Consider the following 22323-nt stretch of genomic DNA (forward strand, 5'->3'; position numbering starts at 1 on the left):
TGTGTGACCCCCTCCCTCACTGCGTGTCCATCGCTCTGTGTGACCCCCTCCCTCACTGCGTGTCCATCGCTCTGTGTGACCCACTCCCTCCCTCACTGCGTGTCCATCACTCTGTGTGACCCCCTCCCTCAATGTGTGTCCATCGCTCTGTGTGACCCCCTCCCTCACTGCGTGTCCATCACTCTGTGTGACCCACTCCCTCACTGCGTGTCCATCGCTCTGTGTGACCCCCTCCCTCACTGCGTGTTCATCGCTCTGTGACCCCCTCCCTCACTGGGTGTCCATCGCTCTGTGTGACCCCCTCCGTCACTGTGTGTCCATCATTCTGTGTGACCCCCTCCCTCCCTCACTACGTGTCCATCACTCTGTGTGACCCCCTCCCTCCCTCACTGGGTGTCCATCGCTCTGTGTGACCCCCTCCCTCACTGTGTGTCCATCACTCTGTGTGACCCCCTCCCTCCCTCACTATGTGTCCATCACTCTGTGTGACCCCCTCCCTCCCTCACTGGGTGTCCATCGCTCTGTGTGACCCCCTCCCTCACTGTGTGTCCATCGCTCTGTGTGACTCCCTCCCTCACTGCGTGTCCATCGCTCTGTGTGACCCCCTCCCTCACTGTGTGTCCATCACTCTGTGTGACCCCCTCCCTCACTGCGTGTCCATCGCTCTGTGTGACCCCCTCCCTCCCTCACTGCGTGTCCATCGCTCTGTGTGACTCCTTCCCTCACTGCGTGTCCATCACTCTGTGTGACCCCCTCCCTCCCTCACTGCGGGTCCATCGCTCTGTGTGACTCCTTCCCTCACTGCGTGTCCATCGCTCTGTGTGACCCCCTCCCTCACTGTGTGTCCATCACTCTGTGTGACCCCCTCCCTCCCTCACTACGTGTCCATCACTCTGTGTGACCCCCTCCCTCCCTCACTGGGTGTCCATCGCTCTGTGTGACCCCCTCCCTCACTGTGTGTCCATCGCTCTGTGTGACTCCCTCCCTCACTGCGTGTCCATCGCTCTGTGTGACCCCCTCCCTCACTGTGTGTCCGTCACTCTGTGTGACCCCCTCCCTCACTGCGTGTCCATCGCTCTGTGTGACCCCCTCCCTCACTGTGTGTCCATCACTCTGTGTGACCCCCTCCCTCACTGCGTGTCCATCGCTCTGTGTGACCCCCTCCCTCCCTCACTGCGTGTCCATCGCTCTGTGTGACCCCCTCCCTCCCTCACTGGGTGTCCATCGCTCTGTGTGACCCCCTCCCTCCCTCACTGCGTGTCCATCGCTCTGTGTGACCACCTCCCTCCCTCACTGGGTGTCCATCGCTCTGTGTGACCCCCTCCCTCCCTCACTGCGTGTCCATCGCTCTGTGTGACCACCTCCCTCCCTCACTGCGTGTCCATCACTCTGTGTGTCCCCCTCCCTCACTGCGTGTCCATCGCTCTGTGTGACTCCCTCCCTCACTGCGTGTACATCGCTCTGTTGACGCCCTCCCTCACTGCGTGTTCATCGCTCTGTGTGACCCCCTCCCTCACTGCGTGTCCATCGCTCTGTGTGACCCCCTCCCTCACTGCGTGTCCATCGCTCTGTTGACGCCCTCCCTCACTGTGTGTCCATCACTCTGTGTGACTCCCTCCCTCACTACGTGTCCATCGCTCTGTGTGACTCCCTCCCTCACTGCGTATCCATCGCTCTGTGTGACCCCCTCCCTCACTGCGTGTCCATCGCTCTGTTTGACCCCCTCCCTCCCTCACTGCGTGTCCATCGCTCTGTGTAACCCCCTCCCTCACTGTGTGTCCATCGCTCTGTGTGACCCCTCCCCCCCACTCCGTGTCCATCGCTCTGTGTGACCCCCTCCCTCACTGTGTGTCCATCGCTCTGTGTGACCCCCTCCCCCCCCCCACTTCGTGTCCATCGCTCTGTGTGACCCCCTCCCTCACTGCGTGTCCATCGCTCTGTGTGACCCCCTCCCTCCCTCACTGCGTGTCCATCGCTCTGTGTGACCCCCTACCTAACTATGTGTCCATCGCTCTGTGTGACCCCCTCCCTCACTGCGTGTCCATCGCTCTGTGTGACCCCCTCCCTCACTGCGTGTCCATCGCTCTGTGTGACCCCCTCCCTCACTGTGTGTCCATCACTCTGTGTGACCCCCTCCCTCCCTCACTACGTGTCCATCACTCTGTGTGACCCCCTCCCTCACTGCATGTCCATCGCTCTGTGTGACCCCCTCCCTCGCTGCGTGTCCATCACTCTGTGTGACCCCCTCCCTCCCTCACTGCGTGTCCATCGCTCTGTGTGACCCCCTCCCTCACTGCGTGTCCATCGCTCTGTGTGACCCCCTCCCTCACTGCGTGTCCATCGCTCTGTGTGACCCACTCCCTCCCTCACTGCGTGTCCATCACTCTGTGTGACCCCCTCCCTCAATGTGTGTCCATTGCTCTGTGTGACCCCCTCCCTCACTGCGTGTCCATCGCTCTGTTGACGCCCTCCCTCACTGCGTGTCCATCGCTCTGTGACCCCCTCCCTCACTGGGTGTCCATCGCTCTGTGTGACCCCCTCCGTCACTGTGTGTCCATCACTCTGTGTGACCCCCTCCCTCCCTCACTACGTGTCCATCACACTGTGTGACCCCCTCCCTCCCTCACTGGGTGTCCATCGCTCTGTGTGACCCCCTCCCTCACTGTGTGTCCATCACTCTGTGTGACCCCCTCCCTCCCTCACTATGTGTCCATCACTCTGTGTGACCCCCTCCCTCCCTCACTGGGTGTCCATCGCTCTGTGTGACCCCCTCCCTCACTGTGTGTCCATCGCTCTGTGTGACTCCCTCCCTCACTGCGTGTCCATCGCTCTGTGTGACCCCCTCCCTCACTGTGTGTCCATCACTCTGTGTGACCCCCTCCCTCACTGCGTGTCCATCGCTCTGTGTGACCCCCTCCCTCCCTCACTGCGTGTCCATCGCTCTGTGTGACTCCTTCCCTCACTGCGTGTCCATCACTCTGTGTGACCCCCTCCCTCCCTCACTGCGGGTCCATCGCTCTGTGTGACTCCTTCCCTCACTGCGTGTCCATCGCTCTGTGTGACCCCCTCCCTCACTGTGTGTCCATCACTCTGTGTGACCCCCTCCCTCCCTCACTACGTGTCCATCACTCTGTGTGACCCCCTCCCTACCTCACTGGGTGTCCATCGCTCTGTGTGACCCCCTCCCTCACTGTGTGTCCATCGCTCTGTGTGACTCCCTCCCTCACTGCGTGTCCATCGCTCTGTGTGACCCCCTCCCTCACTGTGTGTCCATCACTCTGTGTGACCCCCTCCCTCACTGCGTGTCCATCGCTCTGTGTGACCCCCTCCCTCACTGTGTGTCCATCACTCTGTGTGACCCCCTCCCTCACTGCGTGTCCATCGCTCTGTGTGACCCCCTCCCTCCCTCACTGCGTGTCCATCGCTCTGTGTGACCCCCTCCCTCCCTCACTGGATGTCCATCGCTCTGTGTGACCCCCTCCCTCCCTCACTGCGTGTCCATCGCTCTGTGTGACCACCTCCCTCCCTCACTGGGTGTCCATCGCTCTGTGTGACCCCCTCCCTCCCTCACTGCGTGTCCATCGCTCTGTGTGACCACCTCCCTCCCTCACTGCGTGTCCATCACTCTGTGTGTCCCCCTCCCTCACTGCGTGTCCATCGCTCTGTGTGACTCCCTCCCTCACTGCGTGTCCATCGCTCTGTTGACGCCCTCCCTCACTGCGTGCTCATCGCTCTGTGTGACCCCCTCCCTCACTGCGTGTCCATCGCTCTGTGTGACCCCCTCCCTCACTGCGTGTCCATCGCTCTGTTGACGCCCTCCCTCACTGTGTGTCCATCACTCTGTGTGACTCCCTCCCTCACTACGTGTCCATCGCTCTGTGTGACTCCCTCCCTCACTGCGTATCCATCGCTCTGTGTGACCCCCTCCCTCACTGCGTGTCCATCGCTCTGTTTGACCCCCTCCCTCCCTCACTGCGTGTCCATCGCTCTGTGTAACCCCCTCCCTCACTGTGTGTCCATCGCTCTGTGTGACCCCTCCCCCCCACTCCGTGTCCATCGCTCTGTGTGACCCCCTCCCTCACTGTGTGTCCATCGCTCTGTGTGACCCCCTCTCCCCCCCCACTCCGTGTCCATCGCTCTGTGTGACCCCCTCCCTCACTGCGTGTCCATCGCTCTGTGTGACCCCCTCCCTCCCTCACTGCGTGTCCATCGCTCTGTGTGACCCCCTACCTAACTATGTGTCCATCGCTCTGTGTGACCCCCTCCCTCACTGCGTGTCCATCGCTCTGTGTGACCCCCTCCCTCACTGCGTGTCCATCGCTCTGTGTGACCCCCTCCCTCACTGTGTGTCCATCACTCTGTGTGACCCCCTCCCTCCCTCACTACGTGTCCATCACTCTGTGTGACCCCCTCCCTCACTGCATGTCCATCGCTCTGTGTGACCCCCTCCCTCGCTGCGTGTCCATCACTCTGTGTGACCCCCTCCCTCCCTCACTGCGTGTCCATCGCTCTGTGTGACCCCCTCATTAACTGTGTGTCCATCACTCTGTGTGACCCCCTCCCTCACTGCGTGTCCATCACTCTGTGTGACCCCCTCCCTCACTGCGTGTCCATCGCTCTGTGTGACCCCCTCCCTCACTGCGTGTCCATCGCTCTGTGACCCCCTCCCTCACTGCGTGTCCATCGCTCTGTGTGACCCCCTCCCTCACTGTGTGTCCATCACTCTGTGTGACCCCCTCCCTCCCTCACTACGTGTCCATCACTCTGTGTGACCCCCTCCCTCACTGCATGTCCATCACTCTGTGTGACCCCCTCCCTCGCTGCGTGTCCATCACTCTGTGTGACCCCCTCCCTCCCTCACTGCGTGTCCATCGCTCTGTGTGACCCCCTCCCTCACTGTGTGTCCATCACTCTGTGTGACCCCCTCCCTCACTGCGTGTCCATCGCTCTGTGTGACCCCCTCCCTCCATCACTGCGTGTCCATCACTCTGTGTGACCCCCTCCCTCACTGCGTGTCCATCGCTCTGTGTGACCCCCTCCCTCACTGCGTGTCCATCGCTCTGTGTGACCCCCTCCCTCCATCACTGCGTGCCCATCGCTCTGTATGACTCCCTCCCTCACTGCGTGTCCATCACTCTGTGTGACCCCCTCCCTCCCTCACTGCGTGTCCATCGCTCTGTGTGACCCCCTCCCTCCCTGTGTGTCCATCACTCTTTGTGACCCCCTCCCTCACTGCGTGTCCATCACTCTGTGTGACCCCCTCCCTCCCTCACTGGGTGTCCATCGCTCTGTGTGACCCCCTCCCTCCCTCACTGCGTGTCCATCACTCTGTGTGACCCCCTCCCTCCCTCACTGCGTGTTCATCACTCTGTGTGTCCCCCTCCCTCACTGCGTGTCCATCGCTCTGTGTGACTCGCTCCCTCACTGCGTGTCCATCGCTCTGTTGACGCCCTCCCTCACTGCGTGTTCATCGCTCTGTGTGACCCTCTCCCTCACTGCGTGTCCATCGCTCTGTGTGACCCCCTCCCTCACTGCGTGTCCATCGCTCTGTGTGACCCCCTCCCTCACTGCGTGTCCATCGCTCTGTGTGACCCCCTCCCTCACTGCGTGTTCATCACTCTGTGTGACCCCCTCCCTCGCTGCGTGTCCATCGCTCTGTGTGACCCCCTCCCTCATTGCGTGTCCATCGCTCTGTGTGACCCCTCCCTCACTGCGGGTCCATCGCTCTGTGTGACCCCCTCCCTCACTGCGTGTTCATCGCTCTGTGTGACCCCCTCCCTCACTGTGTGTCCATCACTCTGTGTGACCCCCTCCCTCCCTCACTACGTGTCCATCGCTCTGTGTAACCCCCTCCCCCCCCACTCCGTGTCCATCGCTCAGTGTGACCCCCTCCCTCACTGTGTGTCCATCGCTCTGTGTGACCCCCTCCCCCCCCCCCCCCCCCCACTCCGTGTCCATCGCTCTGTGTGACCCCCTCCCTCACTGCGTGTCCATCGCTCTGTGTGACCCCCTCCCTCCCTCACTGGGTGTCCATTGCTCTGTGTGACCCCCTCCCTCCCTCACTGCCTGTCCATCACTCTGTGTGACCCCCTCCCTCCACTGCATGTCCATCGCTCTGTGACCCCCTCCCTCACTGCGTGTCCATCGCTCAGTGACCCCCTCCCTCACTGCGTGTCCATCACTCTGTGTGACCCCCTCCCTCCTTCACTGCGTGTCCATCGCTCTGTGTGACCCCCTCCCTCACTGTGTGTCCATCGCTCTGTGTGACCCCCTCCCTCACTGTGTGTCCATCACTCTGTGTGACCCCCTCCTTCACTGCGTGTCCATCGCTCTGTGTGACCCCCTCCCTCACTGCGTGTCCATCACTCTGTGTAACCCCCTCCCTCACTGCGTGTCCATCGCTCTGTGTGACTCCCTCCCTCACTGCGTGTCCATCGCTCTGTGTGACTCCCTCCCTCACTGTGTGTGCATCGCTCTGTGTGACCCCCTCCCTCCCTCACTGCGTGTCCATCACTCTGTGTGACTCTCTCCCTCACTGCGTGTCCATCGCTCTGTGTGACCCCCTCCCTCACTGCGTGTCCATCGCTCTGTGTGACCCCCTCCCTCACTGTGTGTCCATCGCTCTGCGTGACCCCCTCCCTCACTGCGTGTCCATCACTCTGTGTGAACCCCTCTCTCACTGCGTGTCCATCGCTCTGTGTGACCCCCTCCCTCACTGCGTGTCCATCGCTCTGTGTGACCCCCTCTCTCACTGCGTGTCCATCGCTCTGTGTGACCCCCTCCCTCACTGCATGTCCATCACTCTGTGTGACCCCCTCCCTCACTGCGTGTCCATCGCTCTGTGTGACCCCCTCCCTCACTGCGTGTCCATCGCTCTGTGTGACCCCCTCCCTCACTGCGTGTCCATTGCTCTGTGTGACCCCCTCCCTCACTGTGTCCATCACTCTGTGTGACCCCCTCCCTCCCTCACTGCGTGTCCATCGTTCTGTGTGACCCCCTCCCTCCCTCACTGCGTGTCCATCGCTCTGTGTGACCCCCTCCCTCCCTCACTGCGTGTCCATCACTCTGTGTGACCCCCTCCCTCACTGCGTGTCCATCGCTCTGTGTGACTCGCTTCCTCACTGCGTGTCCATCGCTTGTGTGACCCCCTCCCTCCCTCACTGCGTGTCCATCGCTCTGTGTGACCCCCTCCCTCCCTCACTGGGTGTCCATTGCTCTGTGTGACCCCCTCCCTCCCTCACTGCGTGTCCATCGCTCTGTGTGACTCCCTCCCTCACTGCGTGTCCATCGCTCTGTGTGACCCCCTCCCTCCCTCACTGCGTGTCCATCGCTCTGTGTGACCCCCTCCCTCCCTCACTGCGTGTCCATCACTCTGTGTGACCCCCTCCCTCACTGCGTGTCCATCGCTCTGTGTGACTCGCTCCCTCACTGCGTGTCCATCGCTCTGTGTGACTCGCTCCCTCACTGCGTGTCCATCGCTCTGTGTGACTCCCTCCCTCACTGTGTGTCCATCGCTCTGTGTGACCCCCTCCCTCACTGTGTCTTCGTCGCTCTGTGTGACCCCCTCCCTCACTGCGTGTCCATCGCTCTGTGTGACTCCCTCCCTCACTGTGTGTCCATCGCTCTGTGTGACCCCCTCCCTCACTGCGTGTCCATCACTCTGTGTGACCCCCTCCCTCACTGTGTGTCCATCGCTCTGTGTGACCCCCTCCCTCACTGCGTGTCCATCACTCTGTGTGACCCCCTCCCTCACTGCGTGTCCATCGCTCTGTGTGACCCCCTCCCTCCCTCACTGTGTGTCCATCGCTCTGTGTGACTCCCTCCCTCCCTCACTGGGTGTCCATTGCTCTGTGTGACCCCCTCCCTCACTGTGTGTCCATCACTCTGTGTGACCCCCTCCCTCCCTCACTGCGTGTCCATCACTCTGTGTGACCCCCTCCCTCCATCACTGCATGTCCATCGCTCTGTGACCCCCTCCCTCACTGCGTGTCCATCGCTCTGTGTGACCCCCTCCCTCACTGTGTCCATCACTCTGTGTGACCCCCTCCCTCCCTCACTGCGTGTCCATCGCTCTGTGTGACCCCCTCCCTCCCTCACTGCGTGTCCATCGCTCTGTGTGACCCCCTCCCTCCCTCACTGGGTGTCCATTGCTCTGTGTGACCCCCTCCCTCCCTCACTGCGTGTCCATCGCTCTGTGTGACCCCCTCCCTCCCTCACTGCGTGTCCATCGCTCTGTGTGACCCCCTCCCTCCCTCACTGCGTGTCCATCGCTCTGTGTGACTCGCTCCCTCACTGCGTGTCCATCGCTCTGTGTGACTCCCTCCCTCACTGTGTGTCCATCGCTCTGTGTGACCCCCTCCCTCACTGTGTCTTCGTCGCTCTGTGTGACCCCCTCCCTCACTGCGTGTCCATCACTCTGTGTGACCCCCTCCCTCACTGCGTGTCCATCGCTCTGTGTGACTCCCTCCCTCACTGTGTGTCCATCGCTCTGTGTGACCCCCTCCCTCACTGCGTGTCCATCGCTCTGTGTGACCCCTCCCTCACTGTGTGTCCATCGCTCTGTGTGACCCCCTCCCTCACTGCGTGTCCATCACTCTGTGTGACCCCCTCCCTCACTGCGTGTCCATCACTCTGTGTGACCCCCTCCCTCACTGCGTGTCCATCGCTCTGTGTGACCCCCTCCCTCCCTCACTGTGTGTCCATCGCTCTGTGTGACTCCCTCCCTCACTGCGTGTCCATCGCTCTGTGTGACCCCCTCCCTCACTGCGTGTCCATCGCTCTGTGTGACCCCCTCTCTCACTGCGTGTCCATCGCTCTGTGTGACCCCCTCCCTCACTGCATGTCCATCACTCTGTGTGACCCCCTCCCTCACTGCGTGTCCATCGCTCTGTGTGACCCCCTCCCTCACTGCGTGTCCATCGCTCTGTGTGACCCCCTCCCTCACTGCGTGTCCATCGCTCTGTGTGACCCCCTCCCTCACTGTGTCCATCACTCTGTGTGACCCCCTCCCTCCCTCACTGCGTGTCCATCGTTCTGTGTGACCCCCTCCCTCCCTCACTGCGTGTCCATCGCTCTGTGTGACCCCCTCCCTCCCTCACTGCGTGTCCATCACTCTGTGTGACCCCCTCCCTCACTGCGTGTCCATCGCTCTGTGTGACTCGCTCCCTCACTGCGTGTCCATCGCTCTGTGTGACCCCCTCCCTCCCTCACTGCGTGTCCATCGCTCTGTGTGACCCCCTCCCTCCCTCACTGGGTGTCCATTGCTCTGTGTGACCCCCTCCCTCCCTCACTGCGTGTCCATCGCTCTGTGTGACTCCCTCCCTCTCTGCGTGTCCATCGCTCTGTGTGACCCCCTCCCTCCCTCACTGCGTGTCCATCGCTCTGTGTGACCCCCTCCCTCCCTCACTGCGTGTCCATCACTCTGTGTGACCCCCTCCCTCACTGCGTGTCCATCGCTCTGTGTGACTCGCTCCCTCACTGCGTGTCCATCGCTCTGTGTGACTCGCTCCCTCACTGCGTGTCCATCGCTCTGTGTGACTCCCTCCCTCACTGTGTGTCCATCGCTCTGTGTGACCCCCTCCCTCACTGTGTCTTCGTCGCTCTGTGTGACCCCCTCCCTCACTGCGTGTCCATCACTCTGTGTGACCCCCTCCCTCACTGCGTGTCCATCGCTCTGTGTGACTCCCTCCCTCACTGTGTGTCCATCGCTCTGTGTGACCCCCTCCCTCACTGCGTGTCCATCACTCTGTGTGACCCCCTCCCTCACTGTGTGTCCATCGCTCTGTGGGACCCCCTCCCTCACTGCGTGTCCATCACTCTGTGTGACCCCCTCCCTCACTGCGTGTCCATCGCTCTGTGTGACCCCCTCCCTCCCTCACTGTGTGTCCATCGCTCTGTGTGACTCCCTCCCTCCCTCACTGGGTGTCCATTGCTCTGTGTGACCCCCTCCCTCACTGTGTGTCCATCACTCTGTGTGACCCCCTCCCTCCCTCACTGCGTGTCCATCACTCTGTGTGACCCCCTCCCTCCATCACTGCATGTCCATCGCTCTGTGACCCCCTCCCTCACTGCGTGTCCATCGCTCTGTGTGACCCCCTCCCTCACTGTGTCCATCACTCTGTGTGACCCCCTCCCTCCCTCACTGCGTGTCCATCGCTCTGTGCGACCCCCTCCCTCCCTCACTGCGTGTCCATCGCTCTGTGTGACCCCCTCCCTCCCTCACTGCGTGTCCATCGCTCTGTGTGACTCGCTCCCTCACTGCGTGTCCATCGCTCTGTGTGACTCCCTCCCTCACTGTGTGTCCATCGCTCTGTGTGACCCCCTCCCTCACTGTGTCTTCGTCGCTCTGTGTGACCCCCTCCCTCACTGCGTGTCCATCACTCTGTGTGACCCCCTCCCTCACTGCGTGTCCATCGCTCTGTGTGACTCCCTCCCTCACTGTGTGTCCATCGCTCTGTGTGACCCCCTCCCTCACTGCGTGTCCATCACTCTGTGTGACCCCTCCCTCACTGTGTGTCCATCGCTCTGTGTGACCCCCTCCCTCACTGCGTGTCCATCACTCTGTGTGACCCCCTCCCTCACTGCGTGTCCATCGCTCTGTGTGACCCCCTCCCTCCCTCACTGTGTGTCCATCGCTCTGTGTGACTCCCTCCCTCACTGCGTGTCCATCGCTCTGTGTGACTCCCTCCCTCACTGTGTGTCCATCACTCTGTGTGACCCCCTCCCTCACTGCGTGCCCATCGCTCTGTGTGACCCCCTCCCTCCCTCACTCCGTGTCCATCGCTCTGTGTGACCCCCTCCCTCCCTCACTGTGTGTCCATCGCTCTGTGTGAACCTCCCACCCCCACCCAATGTGAGGCCATTGCTCAGGCAATTGTGACCATTCCTCTTGAGTGACCCACCACTCTGGATGTCCGTCGCATTGGAGTATAACTGTACAATGTGCCAAAAGAAGCAGCCCAGCCGAATTTGAAGCCGTTCTTCCAGTGCATCCATGCATACACGTGTACTTCTGTTGGGGGGGGGGGGATCACCCTGTAGCTACAGGGGTCCATATCTATTAAATCTTTGCTGTGTTAAATCCTTGCTGTGGTTGGGATGACTTCACTCCGTACAGATCAGGATTTGAACCTTCCAGCCCATGTGTCTAAGTGCCACGTTGAGTGGTGCACTGTCATCTGAGCTGCTCTGACACTTCTATAGTAAATAAAAGCACACTTGCTCAAAAAAACCCTCTATTTTTAAGAGTTGATCCAAAGCCAACTTCGATCCAGCTGGTTCTACCTGCAGATCGCTGTACCATGTGCTACTTGGCAAACAAGTTTAGGATGTGGGTGGAGATTGGTAACTTGCCATTGTCCTTTAGACTCCTGGTGCTGGTACCTCCTCTCATGATGCAACTCCTCGATGTGCCGACATTTTGACCAAGAGATGGATGACACCAATAATGCCGGCAAGACCGATGTTGGGGTTTCTAACTGTGTCACGGCCAGCCACGCCACTCCAAGCCAAGGCAGTAGTAGCCCACCTGAGAAAGAAGCCAGCCTCGGTTCTGCACAGGCTGGAGGCAAGTAATTCCGTTTTCTTTATCCACAGATTGTCCACGGAGACTTTGTGACGTGAGCAGCAATATTTGCAAACTGGAGCGCGACAGCTGGGAAAATAAAGTCACTTTTTTTTTTCAAACACGTTCCTTTTTTATTTAAATGCTTCCTGAAGTGTTTGTCCTCTCCTAATGGTTGTGGCTCATGTCGTTTCCATGGACACTAGCAATTTGGCCATTCTTCAAGAATGAGCATATGAGTGAGTGTTGCCAGCCTATTTAACTGTAGAGGGCTTCGCACTTGATCTTGCCCTTAGCTGCACTTTCCAGCAGGGGGCACTAAATAGTGATTGGGATGGGGACCCTCGCTACTTGGGCACCGACACCTAATTGTAGAACTGATATCAATTAACTCTGCACAGCCACCCGTGTCCACATTGTTCAGTATCACAGCAGTGAGTGGCTTTTGTCCTTCGAGCTGTTGTGCGAGTTAATGGACAACTTTGTGTGTTTTGTCACAGCCATACACGAAGGGGAGATTACCTGCTCCAACATTTCCACCATGTACTGGAGCCTATTATGGGAAAATTACAAGCACTGTGATTTTCGGTGCGCTGGTTTTAAAGAATGGGATGTCAGAAATTGGAACGCACACTACTCCCCCATTGGACACTCCTGGTGCAGAGCTCCCCGCAATGTGGTCTCTAGCAGAGCCGCAATGTGGGCGGAATGGGAGCACAGTGGGTTACCACTGTGTTGGTGTTGGTTTCCTCCGATCTCCTCCCACAGGTCGTGAAAGACGTGCTTGTTAGGTGAATTGGACATTCTGAATTCTCCCTCAGTGTAACCGAACATGTGCCGGAGTGTGGCGACTAGGGAATTTTCACAGTAACTTCATTGCAGTGTTAATAATAATAATGATGTGGAGATGCCGGCGTTGGACTGGGGTGAGCACAGTACAAAGTCTTACAACACCAGGTTAAAGCCAGATCATCGACATGGATACCACTATTACACGTGAGAACACCACCCACCAGGTACGCGGTACATACTCGTGCGACTCGGCCAACGTTGTCTACCTCATACGCTGCAGGAAAGGATGTCCCGAAGCGTGGTACATTGGCGAGACCATGCAGGTGCTGCGACAACGAATGAACGGACATCGCGCAACAATCACCAGGCAGGAATGTTCCCTTCCAGTCGGGGAACACTTCAACAGTCAAGGGCATTCAGCCTCTGATCTCCGGGTAAGCGTTCTCCAAGGCGGCCTTCAGGACCCGCGACAACGCAGAATCGCCGAGCAGAAACTTATAGCCAAGTTCCGCACACACGGGTGCGGCCTCAACCGGGACCTGGGATTCATGTCACATTACATTCATCCCCCACCATCTGGCCTGCGAAATCCTACCAACTGTCCTGGCTTGACACAATTCACACCTCTTTAACCTGGGGTTACCCCATCTCTGGATCTGTAAAGATTTAATCACCTGCTAATGCTCGCATTCCTAGCATTGTTTGGCATCTTTGAATTTGTCTATATATGTGTTTCTGGAACAGACCTCTTCATTCACCTGAGGAAGGAGCAGCGCTCCGAAAGCTAGTGACATCGAAACAAACCTGTTGGACTTTAACCTGGTGTTGTAAGACTTCGTACTGTTAATAATAATAATCGCTTATTGTCACGCGTAGGCTTCAATGACGTTACTGTGAAAAGCCCCTAGTCGCCACATTCCGCGCCTGTTGCTGGCCTTGTTCTGCATTACAAGCTAGCTGTTTAGCCCACTGCTAAACCAGCCCCACTAGTGGGCCTACGTGTGCCACTAATAAAGATTATTATGATCTACACCTACCCAGTGCTTTATTTAATTTTGAATTTCTGCCTTTTAGCGCAAGTTAATTTAGAATTGAAATGTCTTCATCTGTATTACTGTAGCGGAGGAAGACCGACCGAATCGTGATTTGGCAATGGGAGAGGGAAGTGGCAATCGTGCAGGGAATCGAAGCTGGGATTGTCCAGATTCTGTTTCCTCCGAGTCGGACGGATACACTTCTGATCTGGACAGCGTCCTGTCCGACGAGGAACTCTCCGAGAGACATGACTATCTCAGGTACCCCCTGCAAGACGTATCATTTAACTCTGCTGGCTTCTAAAGTGCTCCGCAAACTCCCTGTGTGTTCTACTGTCGAGGGAAGTGTTGAGTCAAATATTGATGTTTGGACTGCTATTTGGACTGGTTTTGGTAGCTATTCTGTGTAACACCTAAGGCACTGTTGTGTGTAGATTAGTGCTTTGTGCCCACATGGTTAAACCGGACACTTCTTGAAGGCCCAAGCTTGGTCCATACCCAGGTACTCGCTGGATTATCTGGCCCGAGAGATTAGTCAGAATCAGGAACCTGAGGCCACCAGAGTTATGTATGCCTGGCATCTGATTTCTGAATGTTTCCCGCTGTGTTCCTGTGCCATCAGTTCAGCAGTGTCTAAACACAAACGTTTTCTGCCACAACGGAACTGTTTCCTCCATGCAGCTGACATGGGAATTGCTGAGACCATATTAATATTCTCCATGGGGTACAGTCTGAAATCTGATGCTCTACGAGGAGTCGGTCCAGGAAAACATGCATGGGTAGCATGGTAGCTCAGTGGCTAACACTAGGGTTCGATTCCGGCCTCGGGTGACTGTCTGTATTGAGTTTGCACTTTCTCCCCGTGTCTGCGTGGGTTTACTTCAGGTGCTCCAGTTTCCTCCCACATCCAAAAATGTGCAGGTTAGGTGTGGTTGTGGGTTGCAGGGATAGGGTGGGAGCCTAGTTAGGGTGCTGTTTCAGAGGCTTGGTGCACGCTCTGATGGTCCGAATGGCCTCGTGCACTGTAGGGATTCTACACGTTAGCTGAGGGTGAAAGGAAAATCTACCTTAGATCCAACTCTTTAAGTATCCCAGTCCCCTTGCTAGGACACATTCTGGATGAGCCTCCACTCTCCAATAGCTTGGTAGTACCCAATTTGTCGGTTTAGAGATGAAGAATTAACACATGGCAACTCTCTGGAGGCCTGAGGAAATATACATTTTTTTCCCAATTAAGAGGCAGTTTAGCGCGGCCAATCCGCCTCCCCTGCACATCGTTTGGGTTGTAGGGGCGAGACACACGCAGACACAGGGAGAATGTGCAAACTCCACACAGACAGTGACCCAGAGCCGGGATCGAATCTGGGTCCTGGGTGCCGTGAAGTAGCAGTGCTAACCACTGCACCACCGTGCCACCCTTGGCCTAAGGAATTATAACCCAGCAACAATCGGCATTTACAAAAAAGAAATACTTTTATTCCATCACTCGTAAATATCCATTGTTGCCCGTAGAAACCTTTCCACCTCTAGATTAGCAGAGCTTAATGGCTCCAGTGCAAAGTAGTTTAACTTGCAGATAACACCAGGCTTGGGTTGAGGAAAGGGTGGGCAGCGGAGCATTGGACTTGGAGAACGCAGTCAGGTTTGCATTGGACTGGTAAGTAATGAATTGAGCTTTAATACAGACAAACCTGAAAGAAAGATAGGAGGCATCTGCCCCCCATCCATGAACAAAGAGTCCCAAGATGTGCAGGTTAGGTGGATTGGCCAGGATAAATTGCCCTTAGTGTCCAAAGTTGCCCTTAGTGTTGGGTGGGGTTACTGGGTTATGGGGATAGGGTGGAGGTGTTGACCTTGGTAAGGGTGCTCTTTCCAAGAGCCGGTGCAGATTCGATGGGCCGAATGGCCTCCTTCTGCACTGTAAATTCTATGATAATCTATGAGCTGCAATTGCTGAAAATCTTTTTTTTTTAAAATAAATTTAGAGTACCCAATTCATTTTTCCCAATTTAGCGCGGCCAATCCACCTACCCTGCACATCTTTGGGTTGTAGGGGCGAGGCCCACGCAGACACGGGGAGAACGTGCAAACTCCACATGGACAGTGTCCTGGGGCCAGGACCGAACCTGGGCCCTCAGTGCCGTAGGCAGCAGTGCTAACCACTGCGCCACCACGCCGCCCGGGGGAGTTCAACATTCTCAGCACTGTCTGGAGAAAGGGATTTCTCCGGAACTCCCGACTGGAATTATTAGTAACAGTCTTCAAACGAAACAGAAAAGGCTGGGATCACTCAGTTGAGTCTAGCAGCATCCATGTGAAAAACCTAGTTGAAAATGTAGTTGTCAGATCAGTTAAGGTCGGGTTGGTTTCTTCAAATATGCTGACGACCCTGTGACTGATTGTTGTCCTTTTTACTGTAGGTCTCTGTTGCGGATCATTGGGGATCCTCCCCCATTTCAATATTACACTGAGTTTGTGAATGCTATGAACAGTCCTGGAGTAAAAAATTCTTTCTCATTCCTGCATGCTGGAGGTAAGGGGTTTGATTAGATTACAGGGAGGCAACACTGTGTTTTCTGATTACATATCTCATTGATTGTTGTATTGGGAAATCACAAAAATATCATGTTTCCTTCCGCCTGGCTGAGCGGGGCGCTGGGAAGGCTGCATTTGCTGCCCGTCCTTAGTTAGCCTGACAATAATTGAAATACCCCTGCATTTGGCTATGATTCTGTAAAGTTACTTTGCTCATGTCCCCAAGTTGTGATGTTTTATTGCATGTTATTAGACTCATTCAAATATTTTATCCTGTAGTAACCAGGTTGATGCACGACAGTTACTATTACAGGTGTTAGTTACTCCACTACGTAAGGCGTCATCTACGGTAGTAATTGCTAATTTCATTGAATACATTTTTCTCTGATAGACAGTTTGAAGGTAAACGACTTGTCTTTCTAGGGAGGGAATCTCAATTACTCCATTCCGAAAACATGAATGACTCCTGGAGCTATTTATAAAGTTGGACATTTTTGTGACCTAAAACTGATGGGTGGTACGGCGACACAGTGGTTAGCACCGCTGCCTCGCAGCGCCAGGGACCTGGGTTCCATTCCGGCCTCGGGTGACTGCCTGTGTAGAGTTTGCACTTTCTCCCAGTGTCTGTGTGGGTTTCCTCCGGGTGCTCTGGTTTCCTCCCACAGTCCAAAGATGTGCAAGTTGGTGGATTGGCCGCGCTAAATTGCCTCATAGTGTTCATTGGTTATCTGCGATTACTGGGTTACAGGGATGGGTGGGCCTAGATAGGGTGCTCTTTAAGAGGGTCGGTGCAGACCCGATGGGCCAAATGGCCTCCTTCTGCACTGCGATGATTCTATGATGGAAGAGCATACTCTGACCATTGGTGGTGGGCCTAAACTGGGAGGCCTCTGCAGCATAGAACCTTCATTGGAGCAGGAGGCCTATCGGCCCATGAAGCCTGCACTGGCCCTCTGAAAGAACATTGTACATAGTCCTACTCCTGCTTATCTTTGTAACCTTGCACATTGACTTTTTTCAGAACGCAATCCAATTCCATTTTGAATACTTCAAAGAACAAAGAAAAGTACAGCACAGGAACAGGCTCCCCAACCTGCGCTGACCATACTGATGGTCTAACCTAAAACCTTCTGCACTTCCGGAGCCCGTTTCCCTCTATTCCCATCCTATTCATGTATTTGTCAAGATGCCCCTTAAACATCACTATCGTCCCTGCTTCCACCACCTTCTCCGGTAGCGAGTTCCAGGCACCCACTACCCTCTGCGTAAAAAAACAACACATCCCTCATACATCTCCTCTAAACTTTGCCCCTCGCACCTTAAACCTATGCCCCCTAGTAATTGACTCTTCCACCCTGGGAAAAAGCCTCTGACTATCCACTCTGTCCTTGTCCCTCATAATTTTGTAGATCGAATCTGCCTCTACCACCCTTTTGGGAAGTTTGTTCCTGATTCCAACCACCCTCCGGATGAAAGACCTTTACCTCACATATCTTCCCCTTCTGCGCATTATTTTGATGTACTCTTGAGAAGGAACAGTTTCTCACTTTACTCTCTCTATATCCCTCAGGATCTTGAATACTTGTATCAAGTCTCCTCTCAGCCTTCGTTTCTCCAACGAAAACAGATGCTACTTCTCCAATCTAACCTCATAGCTCCAGTTGTTTGTCGCTGGAATCATTCTTATGAATCTCCTCTGTACTCTTTCCATCCTACCTCAAGTATGGCACCAGAACTGGAAGTACTCCAGATGAAGCCTAACTATTGTCTTATACATGTTCAACATGACCTCCGCACCCTTGTACTCAACGGCCCATTAATAAAACAAAAGGATACCATCTGCTTTATTAACTGATCTCTCAACATGCCCTGCTGCCTTCATTGACTTGGGTTTAGATACACTGAGGTCCCTTTATCCCTACACCTCCCCGTTTCTCCCTTTATACTGTTTCTCCACATTCTTCCTGCCAAAATGAATCACCTCACACTTCTCTACTTCATCCGCCACTTGTCTGCCCAATTCACCAATATGTCAATGCCCTTTTGAAGTTCAAGACTATCCTCATTTCAGTTGACAACCCTTCCAATCTTCCTATCATCCACAAATTTTGAAGTCATGCCCTGCACACCACAGATCATTAACATATATTGGGAAGAGCAAGGGTCCCAACAGTGACCCCTGGGGAACCCCACTACAAACCTTCCTCCAATCGGAAAAACAAATATTTATCTCTGTTCCCTGTCACTCGGCCAATTTCTTATCCAGTTGCCTACTTTCCCTTTTATTCCATGAGCTAGATTTTGCTCACAAGTCTGTTGTGTGGCACTGCATCAAATGCCTTTTGAAAATCCATGTACACCACACCCACCGCATTGCCCTTATCAACCTTCTCCTTTACCACCTCAGTAAGTTCCAGCAAGTTAGTTAAACATTTTCCCTTAATGAATCCATGCTGGCTTTCTTTAATTATCCTGCACTTATCTAAGTGACTATTGATTTTGTCTCAAATTATAGTTTCCAGAAGTTTCCCCACCACAGATTTTCATCAGTGCCTCTGTAATCTCACCCCCACTCCGTATCCTTGGAGGTATCTCATCCTGGTGCCGTATCGATTTTGAGTAAAGATAACCTTTCCAACACCTCCTCCTTCTCAATTGTAAATTCCTGCAGTGTACCAGTTACCACCTCTCTCACCTCGGCCTGGGCAGCATCCTCGTCCTTTGGAAAGACTGCTGCAAAGTACTTATTTAACACCTCTGCGAGTTTGTACATTTTTCCCGTGTCTGCGTGGGTCTCATCCCCACAACCCACAAAGATGCGCAGGGTAGGTGAATTGGTCACGCTAAATTGCCCCTTAATTAGAAAAAAAAGAATTGGGTACTCTATATTGATTTTAAAAATACTTCCGCTATTTCTTCTGCCACCACATTGCAAGTCTCCTTTTTTTATTCTTAATCAGTCCTACTCTTTCTTTTATCTCCCTTTCATTATTTATATGCTGATAGAAGACCCTGGGATTACCTTGGGTTTCCCTCTTATCATAGATTATCATAGAATTTACAGTGCAGAAGGAGGCCATTCGGCCCATCGAGTCCGCACCGGCTCCTGGAAAGAGCACCCCACCCAAGGTCAACACCGCCACCCTATCCCCATAACCCAGTAACCCCACCCAACACTAAGGGCAATTTTGGACACTAAGGGCAATTTATCATGGCCAATCCACCTAACCTGCACATCATTGGACTGTGGGAGGAAACCGGAGCACCCGGAGGAAACCCACGCACACACGGGGAGGATGTGCAGACTCCGCACAGACAGTGACCCAAGCCGGAATCGAACCTGGGACCCTGGAGCTGTGAAGCAATTGTGCTATCCACAAGGCTACCGTGCTGCCCCAATAGCTTATCTTAGCTATTGGCCTTTATTCGTGTTTCTTCCTTGCTTTTCTGAGTTGTTTTTTCATCTCTCCTCTAGTCCTTCTCTATTCTGCCTGATTCTCCATTGCATATTCTACCTGGCATATGCGCACTTCCTAAACCATAAGATATAGGAGTAGAATTAAGCCGTTCGTCCTGTCGAATCTGCTCCGCCATTCGATCATGGCTGGTTTGTACCTCATTCCCATTCTCTTGCCTTCTCCCATAACCCCCGATCCCCTTATTAATCAGGAAATCCCCTCATTAATCAAGAACTCCAGTTTTGAGTTTGAGGTGCTGTTACCTACAGGGCTAAAGACCAAGAGCTGGAGGATGGAATCAGACAGAATAGTTCTTTCCTAGAACGTCAGTACGAAGTGAAGTCAATTTAGCCTCTCGTGCCTGCTCCACCGTTCAATAAGATCATGAGTGATCTCATCATGGCCTCTTCATCTGCACCTCTATCTGTCTCGTCATCCAGGGTGCTCTGAATTTATTTCTCCTCCCTTTCCCCTTCAAGGGAATATACCATGACATTGCCTTCAATACTTTTTTTTTAATTTAAAAATTTAGAGTACCCAATTCTTTTTTTTTCCAATTAAGGGGCAATTTAGCGTGGCCAATCCACCTACCCTGCACATCTTTGGGTTGTGGGGGCAAAACCCACGCAGTCACGGGGAGAATGTGCAAACTCCACGCAGACAGTGACCCAGAGTCTGGATCGAACCGGGGACCTCGGCTCCGTGAGGCAGCAATGCTAACCACTGTGCCACCGTGCTGCCCTTTGCCTTCAATACTATCTCTTTGAAGGTAGCCCATTCTTCAGCCATCGTCTTTTCTGGCAACATTTGATTCCAACTCACTCGACCCGGACGCATTATCGTCCCATGGAAGCTGCCTTTCCCCCACTTGACTATCCCATCTCTGAATTGCTCCTTGTCCTTTTCCGTGGCCAACCTAAACCTTATGATACAATGGTCATGGTCCCCTAAATACTCCCCATGATCCACTTGGGTCAACTCATTTCCCAGAACCAGGTCCACCAGTGCCTGCCCTCTCATTGCACTGGAAACATACTGCTACAGTATGTCTTATTGAACACTTGCCGTGCCAGAATGGGAGATCTGGGGATGGAATAATCTTCTCCAGCAGTGACAATGGAGCGTTTCTGTTTCCCGACATGAATGAGAAAGTGTGCTGCGATGGTCTTGGGGAGTGGGATTCAGGTCTGCATTCCCAGCACTGGGGTTTGCTTTGAAGCTCGGCAGTGGACCACAGTGACTGAGAAACCGCAGCCCTCTGAGCCAGCCACTTCCAAAGATTCACAGCGGTTATAGGTGAAGAAATGTCTGCTGAGATCTGAACTGTCCATTCAACCACGTTACCAGTTCCATAATATAGTTTTACCTTAAATTAAACAGGAAAGCAGAATCAAAAATATGCTAGACTCCGGAGATCAGTCAACATTTAGGGGATATGGGGCAAGATAAGTTGCAGATCAATCATGATCTCATTGAGTGATAGGACAGGCTCTGAAGGACTGAATGGCCTCTGCCCATTCCTGCAAGCTAGATATGTTCTTCACACGCTGAAGCCTGACAGACCCATTGTGTAATCCCAACCCTTTTCTTATTCTTTAACTGTTATGCAGACTCTGGTAATAATGCTTCCTTTTTACCCAGGAGGGGGAGAGCCTGTCCACGATCAGTACGCAGCGTTGTCATCGAGTAAAGATAAATCCTCGACATTTAACAGCACCGAAGAGGCGAGCACATCCAGTTTAGGAAATGCTTCCCAGTATAGAAAGGTTTGAATTTAACTTACCAATATCTTTCTTCCCCCCACTATTTTGTTGGCTCGCCAGTGCAATATGCCCAGGCCACAGGATTTCAGGCCTATACAAATACCACTTTGTAATCAACCTTCGAAGTATATGAAGACAGTTGGATGACGGATCCTCCTACCCTTTCTGGGGAAGCACCTCGTCTCAGCACGCCGATTTTCCTTTTCAGAATAGAAACTGATCAAAAGCTGTAGACAAGACCCTGTGTGCAGTGCTTCGTGGCACAAAACTCCCAAGAAATTTGGATGGTGGTCCCAGATTGCACCTTCCATTGATCTCCATTCATTCCATTCAGTCTGTGGGGATCAGTGGCAGATCCTATCATTTAAATTTTCGCGTCAGGCGCCTGAAATGTTATGATTCATCTTTTTTTTACGAACTGCTGACTGCGTTGGGGCTGGATTCTCCGATTCCCAACGACAAAATCGCGTTCGGCGACGGGGCACAGAATCCAAAATGACGGCAAAATCGGGGGCGGCGCCGCTTTCGCGATGCTCCGCCCCCTGAAAAGCAGCGTGCTCAGAGTACAAGATTTATAATCATCTAGATAGGAATGATATGATCAGGGATAGTCAGCATGGCTTTGTGAAGGGTAGGTCATGCCTCACAAACCTTATTGAGTTTGAGAAGGTGACTGAACAGGTAGACGAGGGTAGAGCAGTTGATGTGGTGTATATGGATTTCAGCAAAGCGTTTGATAAGGTTCCCCACGGTAGGCTATTGCAAAAAATACGGAGGCTGGGGATTGAGGGTGATTTAGAGATGTGGATCAGAAATTGGCTAGCTGAAAGAAGACAGAGGGTGGTGGTTGATGGGAAATGTTCAGAATGGAGTACAGTCACAAGTGGAGTACCACAAGGATCTGTTCTAGGGCCGTTGCTGTTTGTCATTTTTATCAATGACCTAGAGGAAGGCGCAGAAGGGTGGGTGAGTAAATTTGCAGACGATACTAAAGTCGGTGGTGTTGTCGATAGTGTGGAAGGATGTAGCAGGTTACAGAGGGATATAGATAAGCTGCAGAGGTGGCAAATGGAGTTTAATGTAGAGAAGTGTGAGGTGATTCACTTTGGAAGGAATAACAGGAATGCGGAATATTTGGCTAATGGTAAAGTTCTTGAAAGTGTGGATGAGCAGAGGGA

At 54.3% G+C, this 22323-nt stretch overlaps 1 protein-coding gene across 1 annotated transcript in view; it reads left to right on the top strand.

Annotated features, from left to right (window-relative positions):
- Window positions 1-11368: 11368 nt before the first annotated feature.
- The window catches only part of LOC140404822 (uncharacterized), a 30350-nt gene continuing 19395 nt past the window's right edge, over window positions 11369-22323 (top strand). Inside the window, exons 1-4 of the mRNA XM_072493559.1 lie at window positions 11369-11566; window positions 13476-13650; window positions 15810-15922; window positions 21024-21148. Of these exons, the coding sequence (XP_072349660.1) occupies window positions 11407-11566; window positions 13476-13650; window positions 15810-15922; window positions 21024-21148 (573 nt within the window). The 5' untranslated portion in view covers window positions 11369-11406. The remainder of the gene's footprint in view (window positions 11567-13475; window positions 13651-15809; window positions 15923-21023; window positions 21149-22323) is intronic.

Source organism: Scyliorhinus torazame, chromosome 31 (genome assembly GCF_047496885.1).
Source record: "Scyliorhinus torazame isolate Kashiwa2021f chromosome 31, sScyTor2.1, whole genome shotgun sequence".
NCBI lineage: Eukaryota > Metazoa > Chordata > Chondrichthyes > Carcharhiniformes > Scyliorhinidae > Scyliorhinus > Scyliorhinus torazame.